General features: G+C 50.6%; 1 protein-coding gene across 1 annotated transcript in view; it reads right to left on the reverse strand.

Moving 5' to 3' along the window:
- The window catches only part of PABPN1L (PABPN1 like, cytoplasmic), a 24922-nt gene extending 11188 nt beyond the window's left edge, over positions 1 to 13734 (reverse strand). The window contains exons 1-6 of the mRNA XM_060253865.1: positions 13630 to 13734; positions 8466 to 8637; positions 6560 to 6665; positions 1084 to 1151; positions 626 to 732; positions 325 to 376 (exon numbers count right to left, since the gene is read on the reverse strand). Of these exons, the coding sequence (XP_060109848.1) occupies positions 325 to 376; positions 626 to 732; positions 1084 to 1151; positions 6560 to 6665; positions 8466 to 8637; positions 13630 to 13649 (525 nt within the window). The 5' untranslated portion in view covers positions 13650 to 13734. The remainder of the gene's footprint in view (positions 1 to 324; positions 377 to 625; positions 733 to 1083; positions 1152 to 6559; positions 6666 to 8465; positions 8638 to 13629) is intronic.
- Between the last annotated feature and the right edge of the window lie 4453 nt (positions 13735 to 18187).

Raw genomic sequence — 18187 nt, forward strand, 5'->3', positions numbered from 1 at the left:
GTGGTGTTGCTTTCACAACGTTTTCACGGCAAACTTTTTACGGGGTGGTTTGCCATTGCCTTCCCCAGTCATCTACACTTTCCCCGCAGCAAGCTGGGGACTCATTTTACCGACCTCGGAAGGATGGAAGGCTGAGTCAACCTTGGGCCAGCTACCTGAACCAGCTTTCGCTGGGATAGAACTCAGGTCGTGAGCAGAGAGTTCAGATCACAGGACTGCAGTACTGCTGCTTTACTACTCTGCGCCACGGGGCCACTTCAGAGTAAAGAGCAGGGTATAAATCCAATATCATCATCCATCATCATTCTAAGTAATTGAAGTTACGCGACCTTCTGGATAACGCAGAATTTTGTTCTCCTGGGCAAACGCTCTGTGCCTTTAAGAGTATACATGGCAAAGCCAGTGGAATTGCCTTGCAGAGCAACTGCTCCAAGACCAGCATAGCCTCTGTCAAAGGAGGCCATGCAAGACTCCTCATCGTGCTCCCAGAAACCCACCCTGCCATCCAGGCATTATGCTGAAGCAGAGTTTTACTGGGGCCCTCCAGCTTTCTCCCCCAGCTCCCTGCTGCATTCCCTGGTCCAAACCTTCCTCCTCAAGCCCCCGCCGTGAGCTCCTCACTCACCCTTTGGGGTGGCCAGAGAACTTGTCACAAAGGATGGTGACTCGGTTGATCTCCCCGCAGCTGTTGAAGTGGGACTCCAGCTCTTCTGCCGTTCCCCCATAATCCACCTGCAAAGACCGCATAAGGGTGGGGCGTGCCACAAAAACACAAAGCCAGCGCTGCATTTGCAAAAGAGTTCTCTGGAGGACAGGTCAGTCTGTAGCGGCCCCTCTTGCCGCATTCCCATAGCTGAGAACCAACTTTTCTTATGGCGACAATTTTGTTTTAAACACAAACCAAAACAGGAGCTTTAGTTTTCTCTGAGTCTGGTTTTGGATCCCAAATACACACAAGCTAGCAAGGGCCACACAGTAGCAGGGAGGAAAACTCTGCACAATCTCAGAGGCAGCTGTTGACTGTGCACAATCCAGGGTTGATCACAAAGGTGCAAAGCTCAGACCAAGGCCTGTCTCACTTACATTTCCCACATAGATGGAGCGCTGGTCAGCTTCAACTTTGTCTTCTGTCAGGCTGGAGAAAGGAAGACCTATAAAAGGGGAGGGGGGCAACATTTTTTTTTCTGAAGGCATGATAGGAACTTTGTGCAAAGTAGCTTCAGAGGAGAGAGCGTGGAGGCTTATAACCTCTTGTTACATTTGCTTTTTTTTGTTGTCGTTACACAAACCCGCAAGCAGAGCCCCGGTTCTGATTGTTGATCCTGGCAGAGACTGACCAAGAGAGAGATCTTGGGGTCGTGGTAGAGAACTCACTGGAAATGTCAAGACAGTGTGCGATTGCAATAAAAAAGGCCAACGCCATGCTGGGAATTATTAGGAAGGGAACTGAAAACAAATCAGCCAGTATCATAATGCCCCTGTATAAATCGATGGTGCGGTCTCATTTGGAATACTGTGTGCAATTCTGGTCACCGCACCTCAAAAAGGATATTATAGCATTGGAAAAAGTCCAGAAAAGGGCAACTAGAATGATTAAAGGGTTGGAACACATTCCCTATGAAGAAAGGTTAAAACGCTTGGGGCTCTTTAGCTTGGAGAAACGTCGACTGCGGGGTGACATGATAGAGGTTTACAAGATAATGCATGGGATGGAGAAAGTAGAGAAAGAAGTCCTTTTCTCCCTTTCTCACAATACAAGAACTCGTGGGCATTCGATGAAATTGCTGAGCAGACAGGTTAAAACGGATAAAAGGAAGTACTTCTTCACCCAAAGGGTGATTAACATGTGGAATTCACTGCCACAGGAGGTGGTGGCGGCTACAAGCATAGACAGCTTCAAGAGGGGGTTTGATAAAAAATACGGAGCAGAGGTCCATCAGTGGCTATTAGCCACAGTGTGTATATATATCTGTGTATATATATGTGTGTGTGTGTATATATATAATTTTTTGGGCCACTGTGTGACACAGAGTGTTGGACTGGATGGGCCATTGGCCTGATCCAACAGGGCTTCTCATGTTCTTATGTTCTTATCCTGTGCTGTGCTAAGATTATGCTTGCAACTTTGTTTTCTATGCAGTAAACATTTTACTGTTTTGAATGCTGGCAGTAAAGCTCTGTATCACATAGTTCCCCAGCCGCCATAGAGACCATGATACTTGAAGAAGGATGTCCTAGGAAGAAGGAAGGACACAGTCGGCAGGGGTGCCAATCCTCCAGGGGTCTCCCAAAGAAGGACTTTGCTCTCTGTGGCATCCACGTGCTAGGTAACAGAGGACCTAGAGGCCAAGCTTCAGAACTGAAAAGGGGGACTGGGAGTCCTGTTCCTCTCAGTCAGGAACCCTAAACTCAGCAGGTGGTGGCAGTGTGCCCTAGTGGTAGGAAGCAGAATAGCTCCCTCCAGGAGCTGGCAACCCAAGAGGGGGCTGACGGGACCGGGCCTGAGAGTCAAATCAGGCTGTTCCATCACACCTTGCATGCCCAACACCTTGGCCACTGTGGCTCATTGTTGCCTACCGTTTTAATGTGACTTTTCTATGAGCCAACTTGGACCCGGGTGATGGGGAAAGCACAGGGTATCAATATTTAGCAAAGGAATCAAACATATGCCCTTGGCCCCTGCTAAGTAAACCAGGGACCTGGGCCCATTTTACAGATGGAGCTGGGGTGGAGATTGAGGCACTGTGCCTTCTGCATGCCAACCAATGATCTGGCAGCAGAACCGAGCATATCTCAGGGGTCCTCCTCCAACACGGTTGCCATGGCACCTGCCAGCACCTATCATGGGGCCAAACTGCTTTTAGAAAGTAGGCAGGGCAAGGTGGAGCTTTTCCTGAGAAAGACTTCTGATTGGCTGTGCAGACTGAAAGGTGTCCTGTAAAGCAAATGCCTGAAATGTCGAAGGGGTGGGGTTGCCAAGTCCAATTCAAGAAATATCTGGGGGGTTTGAGGGTGGAGCCAGGAAACATTGGGGGTGGAGCCAGGAGTCACTGAGGGTGGAGCCGGGAACAAGGTTGTGGCAAGCACTATTGAACTCCAAAGGGCATTCTGGCCATCACTTTTAAAAGAACCACACACCTTTTAAATGCCTTCCCTCCATTGGAAATAATGAAGGACAGGGGCACCTTGTTTTGGGGCTCAGAGAATTGGACCCCCTGGTCCAATCTTTTTGAAACTTGGAGGGTGTTTTGAGGAGAGGCACTAGAGGCTATGCTGCAAATTTGATGCCTCTATCTCAAGAAACAGCACCCCCCCCCCGCCACAGCCCCAGATGCCCATGGATCAATTGTCCATTATACCCTATGGAATTGGCCTCCACAGGGAATAATGGAGTGTCCAGCAGACCCTGAAGCAGGGGGAGGGCCTCCAAACTGGGGAATACCCTGCCCCCACCTGAGGATTGGCAACCCTACGAAGCGGTACTATTAGAGTTATGCATAACCTCACTCCCTGACATTTTGTGATTGGCTCCACCACCTGCGGCAGCCATTTTGTGATCGCTCCCACTGCCCTGTGCCAGAATTCCAAGGGTTGGGGACTCCGGCATAGTTCATAGCTCAAGCGCTGGACCACAACTCGAGTGCTTCCTTTCATGGCTGTACAGGAATCCAGTCAAGAGCAGTTCAAAGCAATCTCTCAAGGTAGGGTTTATTTCCCCCCTTCCCCTGCCCCTGAGGCATCAGTGACCTTGGCTCCCAGAAAGCTAGCTGGAAGCAACGCTATGTTTTCAGAACAAGCAACAACATCTGGAGACGCTGCTCGACATTCCCGAAAATCCCTGTGGAACAGGAACAGCAGCATCTGGAAGCGAGAACCGGCAGAACCTGGAATTGCTTAGTGTGGCGCAGAGAGAGAGAGAGAGACAGAGATAGAGAGAGAGAGAGAGAAAGAGAGAGCCAGAGAGAGAGAGAAAGAGAGACAGAGGGAGAGAGAAAGAGAGAGACAGAGGGAGAGAGAGCCAGAGACAGAGAGAGAGAGAGAAAGAGAGAGCCAGAGAGAGAGAGGAAGAGTGAGACAGAGGGAGAGAGAGAGACAGAGAGAGAGAGAGAGAGAAAGAGAGAGAGGGGGAGAGAGAGAGAAAGAGTGAGACAGAGGGAGAGAGAGAGAGACAGAGAGAAAGAGAGAGGGAGAGGGAGAGGGAGAGAAAGAGAGGGGGCGAGAGAGAGAGGAAAGGGAGAGAGAAAGAGAGAGAGGAAGAGAGAGAGAGGAGAGGGAGAGAGAAAGAGAGAGGAGCGCAATCTGATTCCCATTTTGCATTTTCTAGACCTCAACAATGGTTGAAAGCCTGTTTCTGGCTGGAGACGAGCAGCCGATGCTTCCTTTTCCATGCCAGCCCCACCACAGTGCTGACAACATGGCCATTTTCTACTGGGACACACCCAGGCTTGTGCGCAGTGGGCTAGATGATGAAAAGGAAAGAGCTGGGAGGGCAGTGCCGGATTAAACCCTGTGGAGGCCCCTAGGCAGTTGAAATCTTGGGGGTGGGGGCTCGCAAATTATCTCAGAGTCGGAGCACCCGCCATGCTCCCCACAGCCCCCGCTGCAGCCTGAGGGCCCCTTCTCAAAAGCCCCTTTGACAAAGCTGCGGGGGAGAGGCAGAGAAAGGCAGACTTGGCAACAATGCCAGCAGCAACCGCACCAGGCAAGTCAGGCAAAAAGTAGCTCAGTCGCTGGCTGCACATGCAAACTGGAAGGGGTGCAAGCGGGGGGGAAACCGGGGTGAAAGCCAGCCCAGGGACTCTAAAGGTGTGGGGGCCCATAGGCTAGTGCCTACTTGGCCTAATTGTTAATCCAGCTCCGTGGGAGGGAGGGGCAGTGTTTGGGGGCAGGAGGGAAAACCCCTGCAAAGCATTCATGACATGGAAACCAGGAAACCTTGTGCAAGACTCACATTTGAAGATATACTGGAAACGACCAGGATAGAACAGAAAAACCCTTGGGAATTTGATCCCTTCCCAGCCACAGTGTACACACGAGGCAGCTAAGCAGATACAAGGCAACTAATAGCTAAGGAAGCGTCTCTCCTGGTACATCCCCCAGAGAGCTCTGCGCTCAACAGATCAAGATCGTCTGACAATCCCCAGTTCCAAAGATCTCCACTTAGCCTCAACCAAAGCCTTGGCTCTGTATTGACATTAAAGTTCCAGATAATTTGGAATAAGTACGCCAGAAGAAGGTCACTATCGAAACACGCCAAGATTTACCTAGGAAGCGTGTCACAATTGTTATTGAAGAATTCCACTAGCACCTTCTTGAGTACTTGCTGTACTGCAGAGCTCTCCTCTCTTCTCAAGTGGACTCTTTGATTTGTAACTTTTGAGTCAGCAACTTGACTGGATGTTTCGCTTATTGTAACTCTATGTACAGCCTGCAATGATGTTGTTGTAATGAGCTGCTATTAAGCTGCTGAATTGCTCAATTCTGATGTTATCATGAATAGAAATATGAAATATCAGCACTGTGTGTTGTAACTAGACCCATAAGTGTATCTGTACTACTGCACGGTTCTCTCCAGGATCTCAATCTTCTGGTAGGGGCAGGCATCTCCCTGAAATTACAACTGAGAGCTCCCTGTAACCGGAAGTGACATCATGCATCACTGCAACATTCTAGCAATCCCCCCAGACTCTGTGGTAAAAGCTGCAATGTCACATTCTCCATCCAGTTTCTTATAGTATTCAGCAGCAGGAGAAAGCTGGATGCATGGAGAGTTGGGGGAAATCTGCTGGAGACCTGGTCTCTCCCCCCTCCCAGTTACAGCTTCAGAGCTGCTGATCTCTCCCCCAAAACTCTCCCCCAAATCTCCAGGCTACCCTATGAAGAAGAAAGGACGGAGGGGGAGGGAGAGAGGGAGGGAGAGAGAGGGAGGGAGAGAGGGAGGGAGCGAGGGAGATGGACAGAGAGGGAGGGAGAGAGAGGGAGAGGGAGGGAGGGAGAGAGAGGAAGGTAGAGAGAGAGAAGGAGGGAGAGAGAGAGGGAGATGGAGAGGGAGGGAGGAAGATGGAGAGGGAGGGAGAGAGAGAGAGAGAAAGGGAGAGAGAGGGAGGGAGAGAGAGGGAGGGAGAGAGAGAGGGAGAGAGGGGGAGAGAGAGGGAGACGGAGTGAGAGAGAAGGAAGGAAGGAAGGAAGGAAGGAAGGAAGGAAGGAAGGAAGGAAGGAAGGAAGGAAGGAAGGAAGGAAGGAAGGAAGGAAGGAAGGAAGGAAGGAAGGAAGGAAGGAAGGAAGGAAGGAAGGAGGATTTATACCCTGCCCTTCAGCACCTAAAGGAATTTCAGAGCGGCTTACAATCACATTCCCTTCCCCTCCCCACGACAGACACCCTGTGAGATAGGTGAGGATGAGAGAGCTCTGAGAGAACGGTGACTGACCCAAGGTCACCCAGCTGGCTGCATGCGGAAGAGGAGTGGGGAATCAAAACCGGTTCTCCAAGTTCAAGTCCACTGCTCTTAACCACTACAGCAAACACCTTAGGGTTGCAGCATCCCAAAGAGATCCATACCTGCCTCTGTGCCCAGGATGAACTGCTTCGCATCTGTCTGCAGGCCTTGGAATCTCTCGTCCTCCTTCTCCATCTCCCGAATCTTGGCCTTGATGGCCTCCAGCTCCTGCACACCACGAGATGCAGACTCATACTCAGAAAGCGTTACAGCACGGGGCGGGGAGGTTCTTCTGCAGCCACCCTCTGGGGACTGCTGGACTCTAAGAGGAGAGGTTCCCAGGAGCCCTTCCGTTTGGCAGCCAGGCTCTCAAGCTAGACGTCAAAGTCCGTTGCTGGCTTTGGAGGTCCATACAAGGCAGGAGGGTGACCTCAACATCAGATGCTGAATAAGGACCCGTAAAAGGGATTCTGGGCAGGGGGAAGGCAAATGCTTCACGCATTTGGTGCCGTCATCTTGGATGCCCCCAGACTCATCTCAAGAGCACAAAGAGCCTCACAGCAACATTTTCCAGCATGTCCATTGTGGCGGTCAGGAAGAAAGTGCCAACCTGGAGTTTGCATTTCAGCTGCTTCGGCAGCAAAATGTTTTTGGCTGAAAAAACAGGTTTACACTGCAGCGGGGCAAATCGCGGGTTTGCCCCGCGCAAAATGCCGGTGCGGAGCAACTGCTGCAAAATTGCCAGTTTGCTCCGCCCAGAAACGGAAGCCTGCCCCGGAGAAAGGTGAGTACGGAATCAGCCTCAGAGTGCAGAAAACGGACCTGCGGTGGATTTAAGTGTGAGCTAGGTGTGGATTGGGGCAGATTCATTTGTGCGCAGAGCTCTGTGCTCAGCATCCTAGCAAGGTCAGCCTCCTCTCCTCGGGTTGCCAACCTCCAGGCGGGTGGAAGGAGAGCTGCAGCTCTGTGCACAATACGCCTCTTATCCAAATGTCTTTTCTTAAGAGTTCAATAAATAATACTTTCTCCAAAAAGATTGAAAATCCAATTTCTTTGCTGGTAGCAAAAATATATAGAAGCGTCCGGATTTGCACAATGTATGCAGAGTATAAAAAGGTAAAAGCAGTCCCCCTGTGCAAGCACCAGTCGTTTCCGACTCTGGAGTGACATCGCATCACATGTTTTCACGGCAGACTTTTTACGGGGTGGTTTGCCCTTGCCTTCCCCAGTCATCTTAACCACAACCCAGCAAGCTGGGAACTCAGAGGATACTTCAACACAAATTCAAAGTACCAACATCAGCTTACAGCAGGGGAGGCCAACGGTAGCTGTCCAGATGTTTTTTGCCTACAACTCCCATCAGCCCCAGCCAGCATGGCCAATGGCTGGGGCTGATGGGAGTTGTAGGCAAAAACATCTGGAGAGCTACCATTGGCCACCCCTGGCTTACAGGCATAACCAGTCTGTGTTCCTGTTTCTCATTACTACTTTATCCAAGCTACAATTTTGTGCCTTCAATACATGACAAGGCACTTCTAACTGATCCAGTACTTCGCATGTGTACACTTCCCAAAAAGGTTTCAATCTTCACTGAACTCTTAAGAAAAGACATTTGGATAAGAGACATATTGTGCACAGAGCTGTAGCTCTCCTTCCAGTATCCTGTCTGTGTGATTTTTTCTGTTGCTAACCCTCCAGGTAGGGCCTGGAGATCTCTCAGAACTCCAGCTGAGCTCCAGATTACAGAGGTCAGTTCCCCTGGAGGAAATGGCAACTTCAAAGGGTGCATTTATATCCTCCTTAGTCCCTCCCCTCCCTAGACTCCCAGTCTCCTGGAATTTCCCAACCCAGAGTTGGCAACCCCCCCTTTGAGCCCCACCCCTTTCAAATGCAATTTCTGCTGCGCTTTAAAACAGTTGCCAGCTTCTTGAGGCTCAGAGACTGGGGGGGGGTGCCAGGGCAGCCCCCCAATGTTGACCAGCTCCCCAGCACAGCGCTCTCCCTCCCCAAAGAGGGGCCCAGACTCACAGGGTCCTCTGCTTCCAGGAGTTCCGTGCTGTCTCTTTCCAAGGGGCTCAGCTCTCGTTCCTCTTCCAGATGTTTCTGCCAAGCAGTGATTTCAGCCACGTTCCATGGGGAGTCTGCAGAGGCTAGAGGCGGGGGGTCACGCCACCAGGATCCGGCATCGGGGAAAAGGGGGCTTGGGCTGAAACAAGCACCAGAAGTCAGAGATGGAAACAAGCAGAGAATCAGCATAAGAGACCTGAACTGGGATGTTTATTTATACTCCACATTTCTTCCAAGTGAGGACCCCAAAGCAGCAGAATCAGGGATGGCCAACGGTAGCTCTCCAGATGTTTTTTGCCCACAACTCCCATCAGCCCCAGCCAGCATGGCCAATGGCTGGGGCTGATGGGAGTTGTAGGCAAAAAATATCTGGAGAGCTACCGTTGACCATCCCAGCACACATCATTCCATCTCCTCAGTTCTCTCCTCACAACAACCTTGTGAGGTAGGTCAGGCTGAGTGTGTGTAATTAGCCCAAGGTCACCCAGCAAACTTCCATCATAATGCCCCTGTATAAATTGATGGTGTGGTCTCATTTGGAATACTGTGTACAATTCTGGTCACCGCACCTCAAAAAGGATATTACAGCATTGGAAAAAGTGCAGAAAAGGGCAACTAGAATGATTAAAGGTTTGAAACACTTTCCCTATGTAGAAAGGTTAAAACGCTTGGGGCTCTTTAGCTTGGAGAAACGTCGACTGCGGGGTGACGTGATAGAGGTTTACAAGATAATGCATGGGATGGAGAAAGTAGAAAAAGAAGTCCTTTTCTCCCTTTCTCACAATACAAGAACTTGTGGGCATTCGATGAAATTGCTGAGCAGTCAGGTTAAAACGGATAAAAGGAAGTCCTTCTTCACCCAAAGGGTGATTAACATGTGGAATTCACTGCCACAGGAGGTGGTGGCGGCTACAAGCATAGACAGCTTCAAGAGGGGGTTAGATAAAAATATGTTGGATCCGCTGCTACCAGAGGATGTAGTGACGGCCACATGAATAAACAGCTTTCAAGGGAGCTTAGATTCATGGAGGACAAGTCTACCAGTGGCTAGTAGCCCTGGTGGCTGAGGAGAACCCCCACATTCAGAGGCACAGAACCTCTGGTTCCCAGAGCCAGGAGGCAAGATCAGGGGAAGGCCTCGGCCTCTATGCTCTGTTGGTGGCCCCGCAGAGGAACTGGTTGGCTACTGTGTGAGGTAGGGTTGCCAAGTCTGACTCAAGAAATATCTGGGGACTTTGGGGGCGGAGCCAGGAACAAGGTTGTGGCAAGCACAGCTGAACTCCAAAAGGAGTTCTGGCTATCACATTTAAAGGGACCGCGCTCCTTTTAAATGCCTTCCCTCCATTTGGAATAATGAAGGATAGGAGAACCTTCTTTTGGGGTTCATAGAATTGGACCCCCCCCCCCAGTCCAATTCTTTTGAAACTTGGGGGATATTTTGAGGAAAGGCATCAGATGCTATGCTAAAAATTTGGTGGCTCTACCTCAAAAAAAAACCCCCAGCCCCCTCCCCCAAATTCCCAGATACCCGCAGATTTATTCTCCGTTATTTCCTATCGGAATTGGTCTTTATAGCAAATAATGGAGTGTGCAGCAGGCATTCCCCCCTCCCACTTTCTGATGACCCTGAAGCGGGGGGGAGGGCCTCCAAACCAGGGATTCGCTGCCCCCTCCTGGGGATTGGCAACCTTAGGGTGAGGCAGGATGCTGGACCACTGAACTGATCCAGCAGGGCTTTTCTGATGTTGTCATATATGCTTCCGGAAAGACCAAAGGCTGCTTATGAAGACTGTTTCAATGTGGAAGCAAAGTTGCTTCGTTTCATGCTCAGGGGAGTTTTTTGTTGCCACTTCCAATTTGTTCTCAGCCTGGGCATGGCTCAGATGGTAAAATGGGGAGAACCTCTGCAAAGACCGTAAGAGTTTTCAGCCTGAGAAACTAGCTGCCTCCATGAGAACCAAAATCAGTTTTATAGCTTCACAAAAGTGCAACATCCCCCCCCCCCCAAGGCCTCTCTTCATTTACTTGGTTTATGCACTGCCTTTCTCCCCAATGGGGCTCAAAGCAGCGTACGTACATCATTGTACTTGGCACTGTTTTATGCTCACAACAAGCTTGTGAGGTAGGCAAGGCTGAGAGTGTGTGACTGTGTCAAGGTCATCCAATGAGCTTCCATGGCAGGGTGGGGATTCAAACCTAGTTCTCCCAGATTCTAGCCCAGCACTTTAACTATGATGCCACGATGGGCCTCTCCTGCAACCATGCAGGGCTCGCCTACAGATCACACATCATTCTGACTCTTGTGAGCCACACCCAAAGAGAAAAGTGCTGGCCCAAGAGAGGCAGAAGCAGGGGGCACACGGGTAGGAGGGGGGCACTCTGTCATAAGAACATAAGAGAAGCCATGTTGGATCAGGCCAATGGCCCATCCAGTCCAACACTCTGTGTCACATAAGAACATAAGAGAAGCCATGTTGGATCAGGCCAGTGGCCCCTCCAGTCCAACACTCTGTGTCACAGAAGAACATAAGAGAAGCCCTGTTGGATCAGGCCAATGGCCCATCCAGTCCAACACTCTGTGTCATATAAGAACATAAGAGAAGCCATGTTGGATCAGGCCAATGGCCCCTCCAGTCCAACACTCTGTGTCACAGAAGAACATAAGAGAAGCCATGTTGGATCAGGCCAATGGCCCATCCAGTGCAACACTCTGTGTCACAGAAGAACATAAGAGAAGCCATGTTGGATCAGGCCAATGGCCCCTCCAGTCCAGCACTCTGTGTCACATAAGAACATAAGAGAAGCCATGTTGGATCAGGCCAGTGGCCCATCCAGTGCAACACTGTGTGTCACAGAAGAACATAAGAGAAGCCATGTTGGATCAGGCCAATGGCCACTCCAGTCCAACACTCTGTGTCATATAAGAACATAAGAGAAGCCATGTTGGATCAGGCCAATGGCCCATCCAGTGCAACACTCTGTGTCACATAAGAACATAAGAGAAGCCATGTTGGATCAGGCCAATGGTCCATCCAGTCCAACACTCTGTGTCACATAAGAACATAAGAGAAGCCATGTTGGATCAGGCCAGTGGCCCATCCAGTCCAACACTCTGTGTCACATAAGAACATAAGAGAAACCATGTTGGATCAGGCCAATGGCCCATCCAGTCCAACACTCTGTGTCACATAAGAACATAAGAGAAGCCATGTTGGATCAGGCTAATGGCCCATCCAGTCCGTGTCACAGTAGAACATAAGAGAAGCCATGTTGGATCAGGCCAATGGTCCATCCAGTCCAACACTCTGTGTCACATAAGAACATAAGAGAAGCCATGTTGGATCAGGCCAATGGCCCATCCAGTCCAACACTCTGTGTCACAGAAGAACATAAGAGAAGCCATGCTGGATCAGGCCAATGGCCCTTCCAGTCCAACACTCTGCGTCACAGAAGAGCATAAGAGAAGCCTTCTTGGATCAGGCCAATGGCCCATCCAGTCCAACACTGTGTCACACAGTGGCCAAAAAAATTATATATATATATATACACACACACACATATACACACTGTGGCTGATAGCCACTGATGGACCTCTGCTCCATATTTTTATCTAACCCCCTCCTGAAGCTGTCGTAGCCGCCTCTACCTCCTGTGGCAGTGACTGGTCGTATCTTGACTCGTCAAAGCCCTCTAAAAATGCCCTGTTTATGAGGAGGTTTTTGGTTGAATTCACGAATAAGGAATGAATAAGGAGCTGCAAAAAAGGAACCGTCTGCCTCCTCCAAAAAAGACATAAAAAAAGCAAGCTACCCAAAGCAGGCTACTTCAGCCAGTCTGGACACACCCAAGGCCCACTCTGGGACATATCCAAGGTTCAATTGCAACAACCCACCCGTTTATTTTAATAATAATAATAATAATAATAATAATAATAATAATAATAATAATAATAATAATAATAATAATAATAATAATAATAATAATAATAATACTTTTTATTTGTATCCCGCCCTCCCCGCCAGGGCAGGCTCAGGGCGGCTCACAGCATAAAAATATAATATACATCAACAATTATAATTATAAAATCATCATTAAAACAATTTACAAGTTATATTAAAATTAACATTAACATAGCGGTGCTATAACATTAGGTCTTCGGTAAGGTTCAGTAGCTAAAAAACATAGCAACATTTGTTGCTGATGTCTGGGCATACAAGAGAGGGTTTCTTTTCTCCAGGTGGGGCCAGGAGATCTCCTGAAATGACAACCTCTCTCCAGATGACAGAGTTAAGTTCCCCTAGAGAAAATGGCTGCTTTGGAGGGCGGGCTCTACTCAGGATTACATCCTGCGGAGGTTCCACCGCTCCCCAATCTCCATCTTCTTTAGGCTTCACCCACAAAAGCTCCAGGAACTTGCCCTCCTGGATTTGGCAGTCCTCCATGCAAAGCAAAATAATAGCAGAGTGTTGGCACAGTGTTCTGCTTTGAACACGAAGTCCACGTTTCAGGATTGGGGCAAAGAGCTCCTGCATTCTTAAGCCGAGACCAATGCTCCCTCTAAACGGTGGAGTCTTGTGAGCAAAAATTCTACTTGGAGAACTACTGGCATTCAAGTTGTGAGCGACTGCACAAATTAGTTTGCTCCGGGGCCATTTTGCCTGAGCGAAGACAAAAATGGGTGAGCCGGAGACTAAAAAAGTATGAGCTAGCTCACATTAACTCAGCTTCGCGAGAACGCTGCTTAAGACCGCCTTGAATTCACGGCCCTGGTCCTGAGCAAGCAAATGCTCTTGAGAAAGAAAGAAACGTCATCTGAAAAAGAAGGGGAGGGGAGACACCTTCTCCGGATGGTATTTTCCCTGTTTGGAAAAGAAAAGAATGTGTGGAGCACTAGAGGGGAAGGCATCTGATTGCAGAAAAGCGCCAACAGAAATGCTCAAGGGAGAAGCCACCCAGGGAAATGCAGGCAAAAGACTCCTAATCCGGGGCACCTGGGCTCCTTGTAGTTCTTCTAAAGAAAGAGCTTCCTTGCTTCCAGGTGGGGCCACTCCACCCCCAGCCCCAGAGAACAGCCTCTTCCAAACAAGGCCTAAAGGGCTCAGAGACAGACTCACACCGGCCTTACCTGGCCCCAAGGCCAAACATGGCAGCCCCTGCCTCCTGTCCACAAGCCAGCCCACTCCTCCTCCTCTTCCCCAGCAAGGGGAAGAAGCCTGGGACCGGGTGGAGGAAGCAACAGGTGAGCCATCCCCCAGGGGCTCTATTTGTTAGGTCAGCAACCAATCAGGCGCAGAGCTGGCCAGAGGTGGCGGGGCAGGCAGTTAATTTGTGTAGTGGTTAAGTGCACAGGCTTTTATCTGGGAGAACCGGGTTTGATTCCCCCCTCCTCCACTTGCAGCTGCTGGAATGGCCTTGGGTCAGCCATTGCTCTCATAGGAGTTGTCCTTGAAAGGGCAGCTTCTGAGAGAGCTCTCTCAGCCCCAACCACCTCACAGGGCATCTGTTGTGGGGGGAGAAGTTATAGGAGATTGTGAGCTGCTCTGAGTCTCTGATTCAGAGAGAAGGGCAGGGTATAAATTTGCAGTCTTCTCCTTCCTTCCTTCGAGCCAGTTTGGTGCAGTGGTTAAGTGCATGGACTCTTATCTGGAAGAACCGGGTTTGTTTCCCCCCTCCTCCACTTGGAGCTGCTGGAATGGCCTTGGGTCAGCCAGAGCTCTGGCAGAGGTTGTCCTTGAAAGGGCAGCTGCTGTGAGAGCCCTCTCAGCTCCACCCACCTCACAAGGGTGTCTGTTGTGGGGGGAGCAGATAAAGGAGATTGTGAGCTGCTCTGAGTCTCTGATTCAGAGAGAAGGGCAGGGTATAAATTTGCAGTCTTCTCCTTCCTTCCTTCGAGCCAGTTTGGTGTAGTGGTTAAGTGCATGGACTCTTATCTGGAAGAACCGGGTTGGATTCCCCACTCGTCCACTTGCACCTGCTGGAATGGCCTTGGGTCAGCCAGAGCTCTCTTATCTGGAAGAACTGGGTTTGATTCCCCACTCCTCCACTTGCAGCTGCTGGAATGGCCTTGGGTCAGTCAGAGCTCTCTTATCTGGGAGAACCGGGTTTGATTCCCCACTCCTCCACTTGCAGCTGCTGGAGTGGTCTTGGGTCAGCCAGAGCACTCTTATCTGGGAGAACTGGGTTTGATTCCCCACTTGCAGCTGCTGGAATGGCCTTGGTTCAGCCAGAGCTCTCTTATCTGGGAGAATCGGGTTGGATTCCCCCCTTCTCCACTTGCAGCTGCTGGAATGGCCTTGGGTCAGCCATAGCTCTGGCAAAGGTTGTCCTTGAAAGGGCAGCTGCTGTGAGAGCCCTCTCAGCCCCACCCACCTCACAAGGGTGTCTGTTGTGGGGGGAGCAGATAAAGGAGATTGTGAGCTGCTCTGAGTCTCTGATTCAGAGAGAAGGGCGGGGTATAAATCTGCAGTCTTCTTCTTATTCAGGCAGTTGGAGTCCGGGCCGGGGGGGGGGCAGACTTCCAGGTGGTTGCCCCTGGCCTTGCTGCTTCGGCCAGCACACATGGTTGCCACCTCTGGGTTGGGGAAGTGCCTGGAGATTTGGGGGTGGAGCCTGAAGTGGGCAGGGTTTGGAGAGGGGAGAGAGTTCAATAAGGAATAATGCCAGAGTCCACCTTCCAAAGCGGCCGTTTTCTCCAGGGGAATTGATCTATCTGGTCTGGAGATCATCTGCATATGAAATGAATGCAAGAGGATTCACCTCATGCAGCTGAGGAAGTGGTCTGTGGTCTGTAAAAGCATCTGCTAGAATCAGAATGCTTTCCGTTGAAAAGGGCCACAAGATTCCTGTTTATTTTTGCTGCAACAGACTTACACCACTCCTCTTTTGGAATTATTTTCCTGAAATACGTAGCTAAGAAGTCTCTGCTCCTGAGCCTTTCCTGCTCTGTTGTATGACAGCATTTATCCTGTATATCTGGCTATTAGAAATCCCTAACAATAACACCTGTGTGATAGTGGTCCGAACATTAAGAGAAGCCATGTTGGATCAGGCCAGTTGCTCATCCAGTCTAGTGTTGCCAAGTCCAATTCAAGAAATATCTGGGGACTTTGGGGGTGGAGCCAGGAGCAAGGGTGGGACAAGCAGAATGGAACTCCAAAGGGAGTTCTGGCCATCCCATTTAAAGGGACTGCAAACCTTTTAAATGCCTTCCTTTCACTGGGAAATAATGAAGGATAGGGGCACCTTCTTTGGGGGCTCATAGAATTGGACCCCCATGTCCAATTCTTTTGAAACTTGGAGGGTGTTTTGGGGAGAGGCACTGGATGCTATGCTGAAAACTTGGTGCCTCTACCTCAAACTGCAGCCCCCCCAGAGCCCCAGATACTCTTCGATCAATTCTCCATTGTACTCTATGGGGATCAGTCTCCATAGGGAATAATGAAGTGCCCAGCAGACATTTCCCTCTTCCACCCCCCTTTTCTGATGACCCTAAAGCTGGGGGTGGAGATGCCTTGTCCGGATGGTATTTTCCCTGTTTGGAAAAGAAAAGAAACGATGTAAGCCGTTTCAGGTCCCCAGTGGAAAGAAAGGCACACTATAAATAAAATATTTTTTTAGCTTTCCTGGGCTCCTTTCTTTGGGGACTTCAGTCCTGCGTTGTCTGATCCTTCATTTTTGCTAGGCCGCTGTGATTTCCCCAGTGTGTGTGACATTTCCAAAGCAATCGTGCATGCTCAGCATCTGCTTAACAGGTGGCAGGAGCGATCTGCCTTTGTGCAGAACTCCTGTAGGGAAATACGAACGGAAGCCCGCTTGCCCCAAACTTCTCTACAGGAATCCCAGCAAGCAGCTGGCACAAGGTGGATTTCGGAAGCTGCCTGACTCTCAGTGCCGGACTAAACCCCGTGGAGGCCCCCTAGGCAGTCGGAATCTTGGGGACCCCTTTGCAAATTATCTGAGTTGGAGCACCCACCCCACTGCCCACAGCCCCCACTGCAGCCTGCAGGCCCCTTCTCCAAAGCCCCTGTGACTAAGCTGCAGGGGAGAGGCAGAGAGAGGCAAACTTGGTGACAATGCCAGCAGCAACCACACCAGGCAAGTCAGGCAAAGAGTAGCTCAGTCGCTGGCTGCACGTGCAAGTTGGAAGGGCTGCAAGCAGGGGGGAAACCAGGGGGGAGCCAGCCCAGGGACCCTAACGGCGTGGGGGCCCATAGGCTAGTGCCTACTTGGTCTAATTGTTAATCCAGCTCTGTGGGAAGGAGGGGTAGTGTTTGGGAGCAGGCGGAAAAAGCCCTGCAAAGCTTTCATGACACGGAAACTAGGATCTGAGAGGCACCATGGGCCAGTGACTACTTGGCCTAATTGTTAATCCGGCTCTGCTGACTCTGTGGTGGGCCGAACCTCGTCCTCTCTGAACAGCCACACAGAGAAATTGTCCTTTCCAGTGGAGATCACACCCTGATCCTCCGGCATGCAAACCAGCTCCTTAAGCATTGGGGCAGGTCCAGGCAGGCAGCACCCAGCCCCCACCCCCAAACAATTATAGGTTTTCTTCAGGTGCTGGTAGGGTTGCCAAGTCCAATTCTAGAAATATCTGAGGAATTTGGGGGTGGAGCCAGGAGCAGTGATGCTCTGCATTCTTGGTGCTTGTGGGGGTGCATAGTGGGAGGACTTCTAGGTGCTGTGGGGGGCACAGTGGAAGGGCTTCTGGAGTCCTGGCCCCACTGATGGACCTCCTGATGGCACCTGGGTTTTTTGTCCACTGAGTGACACAGAGTGTTGGACTGGATGGGCCATTGGCCTGATCCAACATGGCTTCTCTTGCGTTCTTCTGTCTGGGGCAAGTGATGCTCTGTATTCTTGGTGCTTGGGGGGGGGCACAGTGGGAGGGCTTCTGGAGTCCTGGCCCCACTGATGGACCTCCTGATGGCACCTGGGTTTTTTGTCCACTGAGTGACACAGAGTGTTGGACTGGATGGGCCATTGGCCTGATCCAACATGGCTTCTCTTATGTCCTTCTGTCTGGGGCAAGTGTTGCTTTGTATTCTTGGTGCTTGGGGGGGGCACAGTGGGAGGGCTTCTAGTGTCCTGGCCCCACTGACGGACCTCCTGATGGCACATGGGTTTTTTGGCCACTGTGTGACACAGAGTGTTGGACTGGATGGGCCATTGGCCTGATCCAACTGGCTTCTCTTATGTTCTTCCCTGTCTGGGGCAAGTGATGCTCTGTATTCTTGGTGCTTGGGGGGGCACAGTGGGAGGGCTTCTAGTGTCCTGCCCCCACTGACGGACCTCCTGATGGCACATGAGTTTTTTGGCCACTCTGTGACACAGAGTGTTGGACTGGATGGGCCATTGGCCTGATCCAACAGGGCTTCTCTTATGTTCTTCAGTGACACAGAATGTTGGACTGGATGGGCCATTGGCCTGATCCAACATGGCTTCTCTTATGTTCTTCTGTCTGGGGCAAGTGATGCTCTGTATTCTTGGTGCTTGGGGGGCACAGTGGGAGGGCTTCTAGTGTCCGGGCCCCTCTGACGGACTCCTGATGGCACCTGGGTTTTTTGTCCACTGAGTGACACAGAGTGTTGGACTGGATGGGCCATTGGCCTGAGACAACATGGCTTCTCTTATGTTCACCCCCAAGCCCTGTTTGCGTCTGGGCCAACTGATGGGGCATGGCA

The sequence above is a fragment of the Heteronotia binoei genome, chromosome 14, assembly GCF_032191835.1.
Source record: "Heteronotia binoei isolate CCM8104 ecotype False Entrance Well chromosome 14, APGP_CSIRO_Hbin_v1, whole genome shotgun sequence".
NCBI classification, from domain to species: Eukaryota; Metazoa; Chordata; class Lepidosauria; order Squamata; family Gekkonidae; genus Heteronotia; species Heteronotia binoei.